Raw genomic sequence first — 19,192 nt, forward strand, 5'->3', positions numbered from 1 at the left:
TCTCCAGGACTCTAAAAGCCACACTAACAGCAAGTTTGCTCCACCCATGGTGTCCAGGGCAGGGTCTAAATCCTATGCCCTGAGAGGTGCCCCCAAGTCAATAAACATTGATTACACAGTCTTAGGTTCTTGATCAAGCACCTTCAAAGCTCAATCCCAAGTACCTTCTATCTCAGTGCTTCTGAGGGTATCTGCTGGCTGATATTTGTATCTCCTCTATGGTGCAATCTCTTTTCTCCCTTATCAGGCCCAGCATGTCCCCAGCCTGGTTGTGCTGGTATTTAACCCTATTTATTGAACTGGCAGCCAGGGGAGGAGATGGGGCAGCCCCTGAGAGGTGGGCTATCTCAGCTCTGTGGGCTCAGGGGAGTCCCAAGAACCATAGTCTTTGTGGGCATCCATCCAAAATTCCCCATCCCTCGTTCAGGCTTTCCCACGCAGGGCCCTTGTTCTGGTTTGCTAACCCTGCCATTATGCAAAATACCAGAAATGGATTGGCTTTTATAAAGGGGGTTTATTTGGTTACAAAGTTATAGTCCTAAGGCCATAAAAGCATCCAAACAAAGACATCAACCATAGGATACCTTCACTGAAGGAAGGCTGAAGGTGTTGGGAAAACCTGCTAGGCGGGAAGGCACGTGGCTGGCATCTGCTGATCCCAGGTTGTGTTCCAGCTCCTCTCTCAGCTCCTGTGCTTTCTGGGTTCTTTCTCCCAGAATGTTTCTCTCTAAGCGCCTAGGGATCCTGTCTTAACATATCCCAGGGAAAACTCTGGGCTCCATCTCTAAAGCATCAGCAAAATTCTGCTGTCAATGGCTGTCTCCAAAATGTCTCTCTCAGCTCCAGAACCGAGCTCCTTCTGTCTGAGCTCTTATAGGGCTCCAGTAAACTAATCAAGACCCACACTGAATGGGTGGGGCCACACCTCCATGGAAATAATCTAATCAAAAGTATTACCCACAGTTGGTTGGGTCACTTCTCCATGGAAACAGTGTAATCCAAAAATTCCAACCTAATCAACACTGTATTAGTTAGGGTTCTCTAGGGAAACGGAATCAACAAGAGATATTTATAAATATAAGGTTTTATAAAAGTGTCTCACTCAACTGTGGGAATGCACAAGTCCAAATTCTGTAGGGCAGGCAGCAAACTGGCAACTCCAGTGAAGATGTTTGATGAACTCCTCAGGCAGCGAACTGGCGACTTCAATGAAAGTGTTCAATGAACTTCTCAGGAATGAACTGGCAACTTCAATGAACTCCTCAGGAAACGCTTCACTGTTTAGCTGAAGAAGAAGTGAAGGTCCTCTATCTGTCTCGCTTAAAAGTCTTCAACTGATTGGATTAAATCCAGCTGATTACATACTCTCATTGTGGAAGACATGCCCTTCGTGGATGTCATCAGTCACAGCTGCAGCCAACTGATGATTTAATAAACCAGCCTTGAAGTAATGATTAGGCCAGTGCTTGCTGGACCAGATACCTGGGTACCATCACCTGGCCAAGTTGATACATGAACCCAACCATCACAAACACTAATACATCTGCCCCCACAAGATTGCATTAAAGAACATGGCATTTTGGGGGACATAATACATCCAAACTGGCACAGCCCTGAACTACCTCCACTGAGCAGCCAACCATCACTGAACCTCGGCAGCCCCATTACAAGATCCTGAGTTCCTCCTCTGCTGTGTTGTCTCCACTATAGGAGATAAGGGCCTCTGTGCAAGCTCAGTGAGGCCCTTCATTTTTAGGCTCTAAATGTTTATTAACCACCCCCAGTTTCCCATTATCCCTCCATAGGACATCAGTGACTCGGAATCAGCTGCATTTCCACTGTGCTTATGAGCATTTCGACAGCTGGACTCATCACTAGGCAGGGCATCTCCCTTCACTGGGACATCCTTCCAAGTCAGCACCACTAAAATCATCAACATCTGTGCCACCACTCTGTGCCAGGGATTATCCATACCCCTGGGGATGGGGTCCTCCTTGCCAGCCAGGCTGTGGGCGATCCAGTTCCTAAACCCAATTCTTGGGTCCTCTGCAAAGCAGAAGCAAAAACAGAAATGCAAAGGAGTTATGAGATATGATCCCGTGAAAGATGAAGGGGAGAAGGAGCAGGAGAAGACAGGGAGAGGCTTCAGAATGCAAGGCAGGTCTGACACCTGTGCCAGGAGATGGGGGAGGAAGGAAGACTGTGGAGAAGGAGCCTCAGACGGTGGTGGATTCCTGAGAAAGCCTCCACCAGCCTTTGGGGGAGCTCCAGTACGAATATTGTCCTTGGAGGATCCCACACTGGCCAGACAAGGAGAGCCATGGTACAACTGCCCTCCTCTGCTGGTGGCTGCCCACGGAGCCTAGGCCTCAGCTTGAAAGCAAGGCAGAATCTGAAGGCACCCTCAGCCAGAGCCCATCAGCAAGCTGTGGGCTTTGTGGGGGAGGGCTCGCTCTTGAAGGGACATCTGGCTGCTACATCTCCAGGGCAACCACATCTGTCTCTGGATTCTCTTTTGCCCTGAATTTTTTATCTGATTGTTTTCCTTGTTCTTTCCTTTTGCATTTCCAGTTTTCCTTAAACACCTGATGATCACTGGCTGGCTGTTCACTTTTTAAAGCCAGGCACAAAAAGCTGCTTGGGAGCCCTGGGGTTGAAAGAGGGGCCAGTGGCTAGTGGACCTCACAGAAGGGCGTGCAAACTGGGAGTAAATAGTCACCCAGGACCAGGGCCCAGGGGAAGGAGTCAGCAAATGCCTCATCAACATCCAAGAGGAAAGTCACACAAAAGAGGCCACACCAACGTCTAGACCTCCCCAGAAAACTCATTACTATTTTTTTTATCAGTAGCATTCTCCCTGTGTTGGTTGGTTGGTTTGTTTTGCAGGGGAAGGTGGGGTGGCCTGGGAGGGATGTTTGAGTGCCAGGTATTTGGGGGAAAGGAGAATCAGTAGGTGCACCTCCACTTAAGCCCCTGCTTCAGGTCCACGGCCTTCATCCTTCAAAGGGGCTCCATCCTGACACTTTCCTTGAATCCACAAATTTGCAGATCTCGCCATTGCCCATCATTCATTCCATCACATGAAATAGGTCATAAGTGAACATCCGAGTGGAACCTTCAGATCCATAATGCAAGCATCCAAGAGGAAAGTTGTTCAAAAGACAGTTTCTGGCTAAATGATCAATTTCTGAACTTTCCTCATGTTCTCCTCACTTTACACAGACTCTGTTAGTCTGTCAAGTTCAGATGCACCGGCAATTGGGGTTTTGCTAGTTTTGCAGAGAAACAGAATCTGCACTATTCCATGAGAGGGACTGTGTACACACACACAAGGGGTGGGGTGGGGAATCCAGGGGGGATTTGCTCAGCCCCGGGAGACACGGACCCCTGCACTGGGCAGGGCCCTGCTCACCCTGTGACTTGCTCCTGCACAGTCACCTCATGGGATAGACACCTCCACGCGGGGCATTGGTATGAAAGCAAATGTCTATGGATCGCAGGGGTACAGAGCAGCTCAGCCGGGGAGGTGGCACCGGGGCATCCTCTCACCAGCAGTTGCCGTGGGCAGCACAGACTCAGGTGCCTGATGAAGGAAAGAGGTAGTGAGTGGCGGGTGCAGCAAGCCCCGCAGCCCGGCTGGCCCTGCACCCTCCAGAGCCGAGGCGACTGGTGAAACTGGGTGGGGCTCGCCCTGGATTCCTGCCCAGGGTCCCACTGGCCCCTGCCACCCCTGCTGTCACCGGACTGCTGGGCAGCTTCCTGTGCGCCAGACTGCCTGCTGGTTTGCCCAGCCTGACCCCTCCTGCCTGGCAAAATGCAGAGGCTCGCACAGGCAAAGGCATGGGGTTGGGGGAGTGTGGGGTCCCCATGGGTAAACTGCAGTGGAGAAGAGTTCAGCCTGATCTGGCACCAGACCCCTGGCCAGGGCCTCCCTGAATCCTGATGGACAGAGCGCCATGTGGCTTGCCTTCTTTGGAGAAGAAAACACTGCATTTTTTCTCACATATTAAGCAACACCCAGTTCTGACTCTCCAGCTAATATTTCCCCAGATGTTCCTTCGGGCTGGGTTGTTACAATGTTGCAAGGGCAGCTGAACTAGAGCAAAGGTATTCAAAGGCCCGGGTAGGGAGCCCGATGACCCTACAGAGAAAAGACCCGGGCAGAACCAAAATCTGAACCACGACCGGGAAAGCTTACCCCAAACGGCATTCCGTAACAGGAAAACAAAAGAAGGAAACTTCTGTTGGGATGCCAGCATGACAATAAAACATGATGTGGAGACAGCTGGGCAACCTCCATCAGTAAACTTCTGAAATGGATGTAGGTCAGATGTTCTCCAGCCATGGCCGTTTTTATGTCCCTGCCATGAGACACTTTTAAAAATATACATATTTCATTCCAACAGACTCTGTTAGTTTGGGTCTTTCACGTTCAGATGCCAAGATGTGCAATAACGTAGGACACTACCGCACTCTAACGCAGTGCCGGGTCCGGCTGCCTGGAGTTAGAGAAGACACGCAGGGAGAGAGCACTGCCCCCTGAGACTGCTTTCACCCAGACCCCAGCCACAAGCTCGGGGGTCCCAGGCCACCCACACTTCCGATCAACTGGCTACAAATTCAGGGTTTCCACCACCTCTTCAGGTTCAATAATTCACTAGAATCACTCACAGAACTCGGGAAAGCACTATACCTGACAATAATGGTTTTATTCATAGCAAAAAGGAGACAAATCAGAAGAAGCCAAAAGAAGAGACGCAGAAGACGAGGTCTGGGAGGGTCTCAGACACGAGCTCCCATGTCCTCTCCACGTGGAGCCAGAGTGTGTCACTGTCCTGGCTCACTGATGTGCGTGGCCACCCAGGGAGCTCACCTGAGCTTCAGGTGTCTCGGGTTTTTACGGGATCTCATTATGTAGGCAGGAACAGTTACGTCAGTGCCCCCATGGTTGAACTCAATCTCCAGCCCCCACCTCTGCCAGGAGATCAGGCTGATATGACCTCCCAGCCCCCTAATCACCTTTCTGGCTTGACCTCTCCACCCTCAGTCCTCTCCTTAGTGTGAACTATCAGGTGTGGTCTGGGGCCCACCAAGAATAACAAAAGACATTCCTATCATGGGAAATTCCAAGGGTGTAGAGGTTCCCGCCCAGGAATCTGGGACAAAGACCAGCCAAGTTCTTTATTACACTACAACATGCAGGAGATTGATTGGGGGAGCCACCTGTGGAAGGTAAAGGGGAGAGAATAGGAGAGGGAAGAAGGGAGCACCTGGACCGGGATGCAGGTCTGGCACCCAGTAGAGGAGACAGGGATGGAAAGAGGACAGGGTGGTTGGAACCTCAGGAGAGGCTCAGCCAGGCCAGAGGGAAGTTCTCGAGCCTCAGGAATGGGCCACACCAGTACCCTATGTGCTCAGTCCCCAGTGGGGGCAAGAATGCAGCCATGGACCAGGAAGGGCACTGGTGGACGTGAGCACGATCTGCTCCTGCAGCAGGAGAGCCGAAGGCAGGCCAGGCCCCCTTCACGACGTCTGCACCGGCTGTATCTTCTGCCCGTGACCCTCTTACCCTCACATCTCAGCTCCAGTGCCCCCTCCTCTGAAACCCCCATAGCAGGTAGCCCCTACCCCAATCACTAACTACACCACCCTGGGGCACTTGTCACCAGCAGAAACGACCTTCCGGATGCAATCTGCTCCTTTGTTTGTCAGCTGTCTTCTCCACCACAGTATAAGCTCCTTGCAGCAGGATCTTCATCTGTGCATCAGCCTCCAGCCCCTGACACCTGAAAGACACGTTTAAGGCACTAAAATATTTGTAGAATAAAAGGAGGAATGAACAGAGCTCTCAATTTGACAAATTACTACATTGAAGCAGGGATTTTGAAAGTACGGAAAGTGTAACTCATCAACTTAGAATAACAAATATTCATATTTCTGCTTGATTGATATCACATGGGCAACTATCCGTTCCCAAAATATCATTTATTTCTTTCAAAAAATAAAATTGCTTTATGCACTCAGTATGCGTGCAGCCATTATAACCCACAGCCCTGGGAACACTCTCAATTTTATTATTTTCAGTAGAGGGTTTGTGACAGGAGAACTACATGTGATATTATTTTTATGCCTCTGTTGGGCTTTCCAAAGAAAAAGCATTCCTTCATCAGGGAGGGGGAAAAGAGATGCGATATCAGGTCACAGAGCCTAATTTATGGCTGCTAATCTAGAATTCAACTATTGTAGATGAGAGTTTAGCATCAAGTCACATTAATTGCCAAAGACATCAAGGATCTGTCAAACCTAGACATAAAACTGTTTTCACCTTATAATGTTAGCTAGACAGTCCCCTCTTCTCTAAGGACTTCATCGGCAAGCAAGAGAAATACTTGGGGCAGGCTAACCAGGAAAAACGGAAACCAATTGTGCTAGTCAGTGTTCTCCAGAGAAAAAAAAACAACAGGAGATATATATGTACATAAGTATTATGGATTTAGTGTAGCAATTGGCTCACAGGACTCTGGAGATTGGCAAGTCCGAATTAGATAGAACAGGTTGCAATTTGGAAACTGACAAAGGTGTAGCTGAATTCCCCAGGAGAAGCTAGCTGGCTGAAGTCAAGGCAGGAATTCTTCTTTCTAATTGCTGAAATCCTCAGTTCTGGCTTTAAGACCTCTGACTGTTTGGAAAGGGGACTCCCCTCCTTGCTGACGGCAATCTCCTTTGTTGATTGTAGATGTCACTCATCTGTGGTAGATGCAATCAACCGACTAGTGCTTTAAATCCTGAAATATCCTCACAGTAACCATCAGGCCAGTGCTTATTTGACCAAATGACTGGACACTATGACCTGGCCAAGCTGACACATGAACTTAACTGTTAGATTCCAGAAGAAACTAACATGTAGAAGGAGTTTCTAACTCAGGGGCCCCACAGCTTATCTCACAAGAAAACAGGTGCCCCATAAACTAAAGAATGAAGGCTGTTCAAGGCTGTTCCAGCCACAGTGTCCCCTCAAAGGTGGATAAGGCAAGGTCAGAGATGCCCATAAAATAAACAACCAAGAAGGCCTGCTCTCCCCAGTTAGATAACGCAGCTGCTTTCCTAAAAAGAATATTGTCTCAGAATTCTACCAACCAATCAGCCCAAAACTAGATAGGCACTCACCCAACCGAGGCACAGAACATCACAGCAGACACCCTCCCCAACGTGGGTTCCTTTTTTCGTTAAAGAATGCTGCTCTCAGATAGAGAGCGGGAGCCATTATCTTTTTCTTCTTTTCTGCTGGCTCCCACCTGCTTTCTTCCTCTAATAAATGTTAGACTTTATACTTAAACTTTGACTCACTGCATTGTGTGAATTCTTGAATGGCTCTGAACCTAACATTAACCATCACATCCTTTGTACTAAGAAACAGCCTCTGTGAATATTTATTTTAAGACAGCGATATTATGGTTTTTAATGAAGAGGCTTTTTTTCCCAACTAAGACAAAAAAAAAAAAGTCCAAATGCATCTACTACTAATTGTAAGTCCAAAGTCTTTCTCATGAAACTCGGTATATCCAGGATTCCAGAGAAACGTAGAACCTGTGAAATAAAAATGGCTTGGGGGAGGAAAAGAAGCAGCTTACTAATCAAAGAGAGCAAAATTATGCTTGGAATGTAATGACTTTGATTGCATGTGTGACTATTTTATTTTCAAAATGGGATGCAAGGAAGAGCAGTGACTGGTTGCATTGACCTTGACCTTGACCTTGCTCTGCCCTCCTGAGTGGCTCTCCACCCCTTCTCCTCCTTCCTCTCTTGCTCCAGGTCTGCTTTCCAGGTATCCCCCCAGGGGCCAGCACTTCCAGAGCCCCTCAGCGGTGGGGTGTAGGCACCAGCTCTCCACCAACAAACCATCAAGACCCTTTCCACCAAGGGCCTTCCAAAGAGGAGATGCAGGTGCCCTGGGTAATTTCACAGCAATGTGCCACAACATGCCCTTCTGATAAACACCCCTCATCGTGCTTCCCCAGCCAAAAACGAGCGCCCACATTTGCCCAGGCCGTCACGTTGCGTTCCCACTCATGCCCCTTGCTCCTTTGCCCCTTGTTCCCACATTTCTCTGAGAGGGAAACCGAGGCCTGAAAGGTCGAGGAACAGGCCTGGACCCACAGCCGGGAAGGGGTGGTGCCCACCTGGAGTGGAAGGTCTGCCCTTTAATCCTCCCGGGCTGGCTCTTTGAGCCGATGCTTTGGCACTCGAGGGGCTGGCACAGAAATGGTTCATATGTTCATTTGATGAGTCACAAGCACTTGCCCAACCCCTGGCCCTGCCCTGTTCTAGGCCTTGGGCACAAAGGGGTCAACAAAGCAGGCAAGCCCCTGCCCTCCCGGGTGGGCATTCCAGCAGGAGCAAAAGACGACAGGCAGCTCGGAGCTTCCTGACCTCGTCCGAGCGCTCACTGGCCATACTGCACGAGACAGGTGCCCTCAGCGCTCCCTCAGCCTGCCTGGGCCAGGGGCTGGGCCCGCTTTCCCTTCCAACCAGGATGGCCGAGGGCAGCATGCCCCAGGAAGGAAAGCTCTCCAGTTGTCCCCCGAGCTGACCCTTGCCAAGCACGCTTCCAGTATCTCAGGGAACCAAGACCCCTCCCTGGGGAGGGGGCTGGGGACAAGCGACATGGGACCCTCAAAGCCCTCAGGAAGGACTCCCAAGACAGGGTGCCAGTGGGGTTTCTCAGGGTGGTGGAGGGGCCATCGTATTCCAGTATTTTCTTTCAGGCCTGCCCTTGGAGGGGCTTCTTGAAGAACATGGAGGGAGGGGCTGGGCCCAGGCCCCCAGGCCCAGATGAGGGCTTCACCAAGCACCAGCGCCCCCAGGCCCCTCTGGCTTTTGAGTTACGAGTAGAGAAAGATGCCCAGGAGGCCTGGACCCAGGGACCATTGGTTACACTCCATCCCACGCCAAGGGCCCTCAGCACGGCGTCAGCTCAGAGGACGGGTGAGCGTGGGGGACAGCCGGACTCCAGGGACCCCCAGGTCTCAGCCCTGACCCGTGACAGGGGAGCCCACCCAGGCCCAGACGGTGGGGGCGGAGGACAGCGGCCAGCCCTGTCCACGAGCACGTGGTCCTTCTTGTCCCCGGACAGTTCCTGGTCCGAGCGGATCTTCCCCAGGCTGCAAGAGAGAGAAACATCCCTGCAGAAGGCTGAGGGAGGAGACTTATCCTTCCACTTAAAAAAAAAAGGGTAGGAGGGGCAGTGCTGCGATTTGCTAATGCTGCCATTATGCAAAATACCAGAAATGGACCGGTTTTATAAAGGGGGTTTGTTTGGTTACAAAGTTACAGTCTGAAGGCCATAAAAATGTCCAAATGAAGGCATCAGCGCAAGTATACCTTCACCAAAGGGCGGCCAGGGGCATCCGGAAAACCTCTGTCAGCTGGGAAAGCACGTGGCTGGCATCTGCTGATCCCAGGTTGTGCTCCAGCTCCTCTCTCAGCTCCTGTGCGTTCTTCAAAGTGTCTCTCTTGGCTGCGGTGCCTCCTTCTGCCTGTGAACACTTTTCTAGGACGCCAGTGATTCAATTCAGACCCACCCTGAATGGTGGGGTAACACCTCCCTGGAAATTACCCAGTCAAAGGTCTTGCCCACAGTTGACTGAGTCACGTCTCCGTGGAAACACTCAAAGGATTCCAACCTAATCAACACTAATACCTCTGCCCCCACAAGACTGCCTCAAAGAACATGGCATTTGGCAGACATAATACATCCAAACTGGCATGGGGGGGTGGGGGGAACATGATAAGTTGTGTCCCATTTTGAGTGGGAAGTTTTATTTGTTCAACTGTCCCGTTATTTCCCCTCCCCTACAACGGGGTGGGGATTTGACCTGTGGGACCCTCAGAGCTCGGGCCTTCAACCTGCCTGGGCAGGGGTGCCTCTCAGACCACCTGCCCCCCTCCTCCCCTCCTTAACTCCCCTCTCCTTCCCTTTCCCCCCTCCTTCATCACCCCCTCTCCCCCTCCCTCCTCCCAACCCCCTTCCTCTCTCTCTCTCTCCTCCCAAATGTCTTGAAGCAGGAGGGAGCACGTGTGCACTTTGGCTCCAGCCTCCCGTTTTGACCCCAGTAAGGGACACACGTGGTCCGTCATTTGTGAGCCTGAGAAAGGCCCTGCATGCCGGTGGCCTCCTCAGAATCCTCGCTCTCTCCCCCCAGCTTCCCCACATCCACATCGAGATCAGCTAAGTGAGCACTTCTGTCAAGGATGAAGAAAGCATTTTCCAGAAACCAGACTATTTCCTGTTTGGCCCAGGCCGCACCAACACATTCCGCTGGGAGCAGGGGCCGGGCCCAAAATGTGTTGTGTTTACACAAGTCAACTGGAGGCAAACAGGCCCAAGGGGCTCCTGTGTGGATCGGAAAGGCCGCCTGGTCTTTCTCCTCAGTTCCCTCACCCACGCTGCCGCTGCTTTGCCACCAGTTTCACCAAATGCTGTTAGTCTGGTGCATTACTTCACTCGCGTCTCAGGGAGCCCTCAGAATCCCCAAGCCAGTGAAATACACCCTCCTGCTGCTTTCACACGCTGGTAAAGTCGATTCTTCTCATGCCCTAAAGCGGCTATGCTGTCCCCATGTGCTCAACAAGCAGTCTCTAGAACCTTCCACACGCCGGGCACTGCCCTCGGGAGTGAGGGTTTAGAGTTGGCCTTGCTAAGAAGACCGGGGACAGGAAGGAAGGATGGGAGAAAGGAAGGAGGGAAGGAAGGAACGAAGTGAGTGAGAGGAGCACTGGGCACGTGGGGCAGCTCCTGTGAGGACCATGAGGGGCCCACGGAGGCCTGGCTGAGGCAATGAGAGGGAACGTTCCAGAAAGTGAGGTGGGAGGGTACGAGGCTGAGGCAATGAGAAGGAATGTTCCGGAAAGCGAGGTGGGAGGGTACGGGGGAACCGGCTCACGGAGGCCCCTGGAGGTGGCCTGGCCAGGGCTGTGGCTGTCCGCCTGAGTGAGAGGAGACGGCTCAGCCGCCCCTGAGAGGAAGCGGCCAGGGCACAGCGGGCAGCAGGGACGCCCTGGCCAGGCCCACGCCCCCGGTGCCGATGGCCGTGGAAGGCTTCGCTACTGGAAGCTGACGGAGACCCTCTGAGTTCTGACCTCCGTCGATGGACACATCTGTTTCAGTCGCGGAGGGAAGCAGCTCGGGAAGTTTTCATACCACGCGTATAATTGATAATTTGGTGCCAAAAGACGTTTTCTTAAGGCAGGGACACAGTGTTGGAAAAAGTGTAAGCGTGATCGTTGGAGAGACGCGCAGGGGTGTCCGGGGTCCGGCACTAGCTGCGGGTCAGGGACCGACTGGCCAGCGAGCCCAAGGATGAGGGAGATAAACAAGGTGGGGGCCCAGCACCCAGCACCTCCCTGCAGGCTGCCGACTATCCGGCAATAAGGCCAAAACCAGGAACGAGGCAGTGGCCCGGCAGGGAGGCCTGGACTCGCTTCCTGGGGCTGCTGTGTCGCGTTACCGCAAGTCGGGTGGCGTGAAACAGCGGGCATTTACCCCACCACAGTCGCGGAGGCCGAGCCCGGAACCGAGGTGGCGGCAGCCCCTGCTCCCCCCGAAGCCCTAGGAGGGGTCTTCCCAGCCTCTTCCAGCTTCTGAGGGCTCCAGGTGTCCCTTGGCTTGTGGGTGCATCACTGCAGCCCCTGCTCCCACAGCCACCTGGGCTTCTCCTCTGTGCATCTGTGTGTCTGTCCTCATCCTACAAGGACTAGGCCACCCTCACCCAGGAGGCCCTCATCTTCACTTGCCCACATCTCTGAAGACCCTATCTCCAAATAAGGTCAAATTCTGAGGTCCTGGGTGGACATGAACTTGGGGGGACACCCTTCAGCCACTGGGCAGCCCTTCCCAGCTCCCCGGCACCTTCCCAATGGCTGCATTCGTGGCTCCCACTGCCTGGACTCCCCCGGCCGCCCCCCACACCCCGGCTCTGCCTGCCTCCCCGTGTCAGCTCCGGCTCTCGAAGGACTTGCTGCCCACGGCTGCCCCTTGCCCTGCCCTACTGTCCCCAAGGGAGGGACAGGGCTCCTCTCTCTCAGTTCCCCTTCCAAACGCCCTGGGGGAGGCAGTGGGGGTGGACCCTGGCGCCTGCTGGGTCTTGGGCCACCTGGGACCAATCCCCGGGACTGGGGAGGTGAGGCCCCCACTCCTGCCTGGGCCTCGAGTTCAAGCTGGGCTGAGGGCTGGGACAGAGGGCTTCCATGGGACCCAAATGCTCCCCACTAGCCACTGGGGCTGTTTAAATTTGTGTCAACTAATAAAAATCAAATAAAATTAGAGATTCAGCTTCTCAGTAACAGTGCCATATTTCCTGTGCTCAGTGGCACTCGTGGCTGGTGGCTTTCCTACCGCATGGAAAGTTCTACTGGACAGCGCTGGGCTCGAGCAGACCCAGGGGGTAACTGCTCTGCTGAAACACTCTCTTTCCTTATCCATAAAATTTGTTAATATTCCAACTTAGCTCTCAGAGCCACTGAGGGTATTAGATGAGTGATGTGTGTGGAGCCTCTCGCCCAGTGCTGGGCACACGTTAACTGACATTATTATAGAAGGAAACCCCCAGCCTCAGCTCTTAGCAGCCCTGAAGCCACTTCTTCTCCTGCTGTCGAGCCCCACTGTGGCTGCCGCTGCTACAAACACACCAGCAAGCCCCTGAGAACCCCAAAGAGGCTCAGCTGAAACTCTGACCAATAGCCCATCCCGCACCCTTGCCCCTTCACCTCTGCTAGTCTGGTGGTGCAGGCGGAGGCACGTGGGGCCGCGGGGAAGACCCTCGTGACTTCCCTGCACTGGAGGATGAAGTGCTGGCTCCACCCCCTGAGCTCTGAGGCCGGGGCCATCTCTGGGGACCCCCGCCCCCCCCCTCCAGGGGCCCCCCTCCCGTCATACGGCCCCAGAAAAGCCACATCCAGCATCTGTCTCTGCCAGAGGCAGCGTCTCCTTCACTTTTAACCCGAGACCCCTCCTGCTGCAGCTGGGTCCCACTTCCTCTGAAGGCCCCTGTGAAAACGAAAAGCAGCTGGGGAACATCTCTGCAAACTTGGAGCGCCGCTCCTTCCCGGAAGGTGGGGTGCGGGACGGGGCCAGGCCCCACCTTCCTGGGAGCAGATCCCAGTTCCCACCAGTGTCTCCCAGGCCATCCAGACCCAACCGCTGCTTATTGAGCACCTACTGTGTGCGGGACGTGATGCTCTGTGCATGGCCATCCCTCCCCCCACAAAGCAGCCTCAGCAGGAGCCCCTGACAGCAGCGTGAGGGGAGCAGGGTTGAGGGCTGGGAGGTGCGATGGGGGTGCAGGGCCGGGGGGCAAGCAGGGACCCTTGGTCTGGCTGGAAGCCCAGGAAGGTCCCAGGCAGGAGCTGGTGCTGGGGCGGGCCCTGGGGTAATGTTTCCTCTGAGAGGAGAGGGAAGGAGGGTCTTGCAGACAGGCGAGAAGAGAAGTAAAGTCCCTGGGCTGGGGAGGGAGACAGGTGGGTGTGATTTGGGAGCCCACCCCTGGCCTCAAATTCCCAGCCCTCTGACCTAGGCCCTGCTGGTCACACTGGGACCCAGAGGGGTGAGGTGGGCTAAGACCTCACGGCTAAACCAAGACTGTCGCCTTGGAATGCTGAACCAAAACTGGGGGGAGGGGGTGTGTGAAAACATTACTTAATGATAAATGAAATGGCAATATACAATGTAATAGAAAAATTTGCATAAATGTAGGGATTTATCCTACATTAAGATATCGAAGCAGTTTCACACAGCCCACTGAGACAAGACTCCTGACATCTGGGCTGCTCACTCACTATCCTCCCCGATTCCGGCTACTTGGGAGAAAGTGTGAGAAAGAGCAGATTTTACTACGAAGCTGCAAAGTGTCCCCTGGGAGAGGCCTCTTGAGTCACCAGCAGGGATTAGTTCCTCCTGGAGGCTGGGGATGAATCACAGACCCAGTAAATGGGAACAGCCCAGGGCAGGGCAGGGAAAGGAGACCTGGAGGACATGGGGGCAGGGCTGGGGCAGATAAGGGCCCGGGAGCATTGGGGGGACAAGCTGCAAGGTCTCCCCGTGGTGCCCAGCGGGCCTGCTAATGCCTGGTTACCAGGCAGCAGTTGCTTCCAGATCCTTCAGTGGGAACAAATAAAACCCAGAGCCTGTCCAGCCTGCTGGTTGTCACTTCCAGATGCCTCTACTCCCAAGGGAGGACAGTCTCAGCTGCGTGTCCCAGAAACCCCAGTTCCAACGACTCAGGCTCAAAGACTTGCCCACCAGGAGCACTCCAGGGTGGCACCAGTCTCAGCCACAGCTGGGTCCAGGCACTCAGTGCAGGCCACCAGGGCACTCTGCCTCTCTCCATCCTCCCGCTCTGCTTGGCTCTCCCCACAGGTGCTCTCCTCAACACACTGGGACCCCAGCAAACAACGGCCTCCTCCTGGAGGGAGCAGAGGTCTCCTGTCCCAGTGCCCACTCAGCAATCCCAGGGAAGACTCCCATTGGCCCTGCTTGGGTCACATGCCCCTCCTGAGCCCATCTCTGGGGAGAAGGAGAGACTCCATTGCTTCTACTGGGCCAATCACTGGGGCCAGGAGGAGGGGATACCTCCATTGGCTCAGCCTGGGTGGGAAGTGAGGGGGATCGTCCAAAATCACATGGAGGATCAGACTATAAGGAAAGGGAGACAAGTAGCCACAACCTAGCTTCACACAGACTTTCAGAGAGATCTTTGAAATCTGCAAAGCACTTCTGGAGGTTGCAGGCAGGAATGGCAGCTGCCATGTCACAGGGGAGGGAGCTGGGGTTCAGAGACGCTGGGAATCTTCTCCAGGGCTGCAGCAGCCAGGCAGGTGCTCCGGCCGGATCTCTGCAACCCAGACCCGGGGTTCTCTCCAGTTCCCCACCCTGCCTGAGAAAACTGCACCTCTCGGGCAGACTGTGCCCAGCCCATGCCCCCAGGCATGCCCCTCTTCCTGCCTTCCCACCCCATACCCCGGTGGCTCTGCCTTTCTGCAGACAGAAGAAGACACAGGGCCTCGGAGGGCAGGCCCAGAGAGAGGGGCTAAAGGGAGGTGGCAAATAGATGTCCCGCCTTCTCGCCTCCTGGGAGGAGGGTCCCCAGGGAGACTGGGGTAACACTTGTTCGTCCGATCGCCCTGTCTCTCTGTCCCTCCCGTACCAGCTCTCCCTGGGATCACCTCCCACGTCAGTGACTTGCACATTCAAGTTCTCACCTCAGGCTCTGCTTTGGAAGGATCCCAAATTAAATGCTCCCTACATACTAATAAACTGTTGTCAGTAAAGGAGATGCAAGGAAATGCTAGACAATGAGTAAATTCTCTATCAGCACTGCCACCCACACTCCTCTCCCAAGAGACAGACATGGCTAATTGATCACGGCACTGTCTGAGGCCGCATCCTGGCACAGGGAGAGAAAAGCATCATGATCAATCAGCCATGCCTGTCACTGGTAGAAGAGGGGGTGGTGGTGGCAAGTGCCTTGCTCTTTGCCATCCCTGCTCCAATCTACTGGCTTGCAAAGCCCATAAAACCGTTTGACAAATGCCACTGGCATAACATCAGCAATTCCCAAAATGGCTCATTCCCCTTCACCCCCTTTGCAGTTCTCACAAGCCTTGTTAAAGTCTCAACAAGTCCCCAGCTCCTCTAGCCATTTGGCGTAAGAAATAGGGACACAGAATTCACAGAGCAGTTAGTGGGAAACCTGTCCTACCTGTGTGAGTGGGCTGCTAAAAGCAGGCATGACTGACTTTGGCTAGGAGGGCCAAACCGCAGCTCCAGCAGGCCCTCCTCCGCCTCAACGCCTGAGACATCCAAGGAGCGGAACCATCTGTGCTGTATGTACAGCTCAGCGTGTGCAGAACACACAGCTGCACATCCGTCCAGACTTGGCTCCCGTGGCAAGTCACATGTTCAGGGAGGGCTCGGCTCCTTATGTTACACAGAGAATTTCCAGAACAATCTGGCCACGGCTCTTGAGCCCACTAGGAGTCCCTGGATAAACACATCCCGTCACTTAGGAAAACAGAATTTCATTTTCCGTAGTGATGAAATAAATCTCTAGGGGGTATTTATGAAAATATATACTCTGCTGGGGACAGCGTGGGTTTTGCCAGTTAGCTAGGACAGGAGGCCTGGGGTCTTTGCACCACATAATGAAATGAAAAAATTGAGTCAGAGGAGGAACAAGAGTGAGAAAGAGAAAGTCCAGTTAGGTCCACATTCAAAGTAAACAAACAATTTTACAGTTACAGACAGTCCCTGATTTAAACACAGGCTGAGTTCCAGGACTATGTTTCCAAGTCAGTCCTTTGGCCCTTAAAATGCATTTTCCCATAGAAACTATGTTCCAAAAAGAACCCATAGATGTATCTTTGTCCAATAATGTGCACAAAATATATTACCATTTTCACCTTTCCAGTTCTCCTCAACATCATCTCCAGCATCACTTCTGTGAGAAAATAAACTCTGACATCTAGATTAGGACAGGGGAACTCCTCTCTCCTTGGGATAATGAAAAAAATTATGAGAACATGGGTTGAAGCAGTGAGACTCGGTGAGTGGCCATCGGCTTTGGGGATGTACGAGCTGGGTGTGAATCCCAGCACCACCGCACGCTCTGGCAAAATGCATAACCTCTCTCGGCCTGGATCACCTCACCTCTGGACAGTTCCTACCTTATAGTGTTAGTGCTGGATTAAATGATAGAAAGTTCATAACATACAAAGCATAGAGATCCACCCCAAACAAGTGCTTGACGAATGGTAGCTGTTACCTTTACTATTACCTTTTCATGTGATCAAAGAGAGAACTTGATCATTGAACCCAAGCATCTTGGGGTTTGAGGGGAGCGAGTAACTGTTGCCAACAAAATGCAGGAACACTTCTGTTTTACTCCCTAATGTGAAATCAGTGTTGGACCATGGCAGGCTTTAACATGAGTTTGTTGGATAGATGGATGGGTGGATGGGTGGCTGGCTGGATGGCTGGCTGGATGGATGGATGGATAGGTGGATGGATGGATGAATGGATGGAAGGAAGGAAGGAAGGATGGATGCATGAATGGATGGATGGAGGGAGGGAGGGAAGGAGGGAAGGAAGGAAGGAAGGAAGGAAGGGGGAATATCAAGTATGTTCTACTTTCTTTTTGTTCACCATTACCTCTGGCTTTAGTCTGGCAACTTCCTCTCAGGCTGTCCCCTTTGCACTGCCACAGTCTTTGATGCCACTGACCCCTACCCTCTAATTGCCATTCTCTGTCCCCAGGCTCTGAGGAATCACCTCTTTTCCCCAGCTCCTCTTAAGTCTCCTTACCTGACTGCTTATGCCCCAGTTGCCATTTGGCATAAGTAACCCCTCAGCCCAGTTCTCCCTCTCTACCCTCCCCATGGATATCTTTCTCCCAGGGTCAGCTCTCATTTCCCCCTCATCTTTCCAGCCTTGGTCTCTTACCTGAGGATCAAAGTCCAGTTCACTCTGCCTGATGGTCATTTTCCAACAGCACTTTAAATCCAAAACCAGAATGCCTTCTTTTCCTTGCTTCCTTCCCCCAAACAGATCTGTTCCTCTTCTGGAGTTTCCAGACCCCCCTAAGAAGCATGTCCCCCCTCACTGTCACAGGTCTGAACTCTCAGAGTCACCGTCAACATCCCCTCCTCCTCTCATTTTCCCCATGTAATCAGTTGGGTAAGGAGGAGCACCACTGTCTCTGCACTCCCTCCCAATCTTTGTGGCTTTGCCAGAGTTCAAGCCCCCGCCACCTCCTGACAGGTCTGTTGCACTCAGCATCTATCACAGTCAGAGAACCCAATGCTAGCTGTGCTGATAGACAAACCTTGAAATCCCAGTGGCTAACGTGACACCAGCTTCTCTCTCGTTTGGTTATCTACTGCTGTGTGCAAACCATTCCAAGACCTAGGGACTCAAAACAACAACTGATCTTATTATCTCTCATGAGTCTGTGGATGGACTGGGTCCAGCAGGGTGGTTTCCCTGCTCTACACGATGTTGACTGGGACTGCAGTTGTCTGGTGTCCCAACTTGGCCGGAACATCCGACATGGCTCACTCAGGATGGCTAGGAGGCTGGGCTCAACTGGAACACGATGACAACGAGCACCTTTCTCTCTCCAAGAAGTCTCCGGATGTCTCCCTCTCTACTGCATGGTAAGTCCAGGAGGGTAGCTGGACTTCTCATTCAGCAGCTTGGGGCTCCCAGAAGTGGATGAGGGTCAGATGCCTTGCCTTGTTAAGGCTCAGACCCATAACTTCACAGACTCACTTCTGACACACCTATTGGTTCAAGGGAATCGGGAGGCCGGCTCAGATTCAGCACGGGCGGGCACACGCAGGAGTGTGAATGCAGAGGTGCATTTCATCGGGGGCCCTCTCTGGAGCCGAGCTACCACACTCACTCGAGTCACAGTGCTGTGCAAGGTCCCTCCCCACCTTGTGTGCAACTCATGGTCTCTAGAGTTATCATGGCAGAGGAAAAGAGCTGGAGGAAGTACAGTGACTTTTAAATGCTTCATCCCAGAAGTGTTTCATCACTTCCACTCACATTTCATTGGCTAGCACTAATCACATGACCCCCAACTTGACTGCAAAGGAGGCTGGGAAATGTAGAGGAGTGGATGGCTATTTGGCCAGCATTAACTGTCTCTGGCCCATTCTCTATTTCATTTAAAGGATGGCACCCACGTTGGCACACATGTGGGAAAGCAGAGCCTCCCACTCACTGGGGGTAGGAGTTGTCAACTGGGACAGCCGTTGCTGGAGGACAGCATGACCTACCCAGCTTCTCGCGTGCAGATGACACCAAGCCCTGGGGGCCCTCCCAGCTCCCAGAGTCAGTGGTAATTACTAAGCCAGAGAAGACAGGGGCTGAGGAACTTCAGAACACCCACCTCCTGTCTTCTTTGCCAGGGTACTTTGTGGTGCTGGCCAGAGTAGAGAGGAATTCATTCCTCCCAGGGGTGGAGGCCACTTGTGTGACTTTGCTTCCTCCCACCTAGTTACGGGGAGGACACGCAGCGTCACTGCGGCAGGAACATTTGGCCACATTGGGCAAGCTGATTTGTGTGCTATTTCCTCAACACTGTGCCCGATTCAGGGTGCCATGTTAGAATAAAGGTGGAGAACCCAGAGGGAA

At 52.9% G+C, this 19,192-nt stretch overlaps 1 protein-coding gene across 1 annotated transcript; it reads right to left on the reverse strand.

The window, feature by feature from the left end:
* Positions 1-1,504: 1,504 nt before the first annotated feature.
* LOC119543866 lies at positions 1,505-17,533 on the reverse strand. The gene is made up of 7 exons (XM_037848687.1): positions 17,495-17,533; positions 15,756-15,934; positions 9,038-9,161; positions 8,181-8,251; positions 5,680-5,786; positions 4,199-4,374; positions 1,505-3,583 (listed from the first exon to the last, which is right to left on the reverse strand). Exons 1-7 carry the CDS (start codon positions 17,531-17,533, stop codon positions 3,515-3,517), a joined length of 765 nt encoding a protein of 254 aa, XP_037704615.1. The 3' UTR covers positions 1,505-3,514.
* Positions 17,534-19,192: the final 1,659 nt, after the last annotated feature.

Source organism: Choloepus didactylus, chromosome 9 (assembly GCF_015220235.1).
Source record: "Choloepus didactylus isolate mChoDid1 chromosome 9, mChoDid1.pri, whole genome shotgun sequence".
In the NCBI taxonomy this organism is placed as follows: domain Eukaryota; kingdom Metazoa; phylum Chordata; class Mammalia; order Pilosa; family Megalonychidae; genus Choloepus; species Choloepus didactylus.

What these genes read in the sequence shown, in the direction of transcription:
- LOC119543866 (XM_037848687.1), bottom strand. Translation starts at nt 17,533, where the DNA reads ATGACCATCAGGCAGAGTGAACTGGACTTTGATCCTCAG. An exon ending in TTAGCAGCCCACTCACACAG is followed by an intron (nt 9,162 to 15,755) that starts GTAGGACAGGTT and finishes TCTCTCTTGCAG; the next exon opens with CCTGGGGAAGATCCGCTCGG. An exon ending in GGTGGGCTCCCCTGTCACGG is followed by an intron (nt 8,252 to 9,037) that starts GTCAGGGCTGAG and finishes TTTCTGTGCCAG; the next exon opens with CCCCTCGAGTGCCAAAGCAT.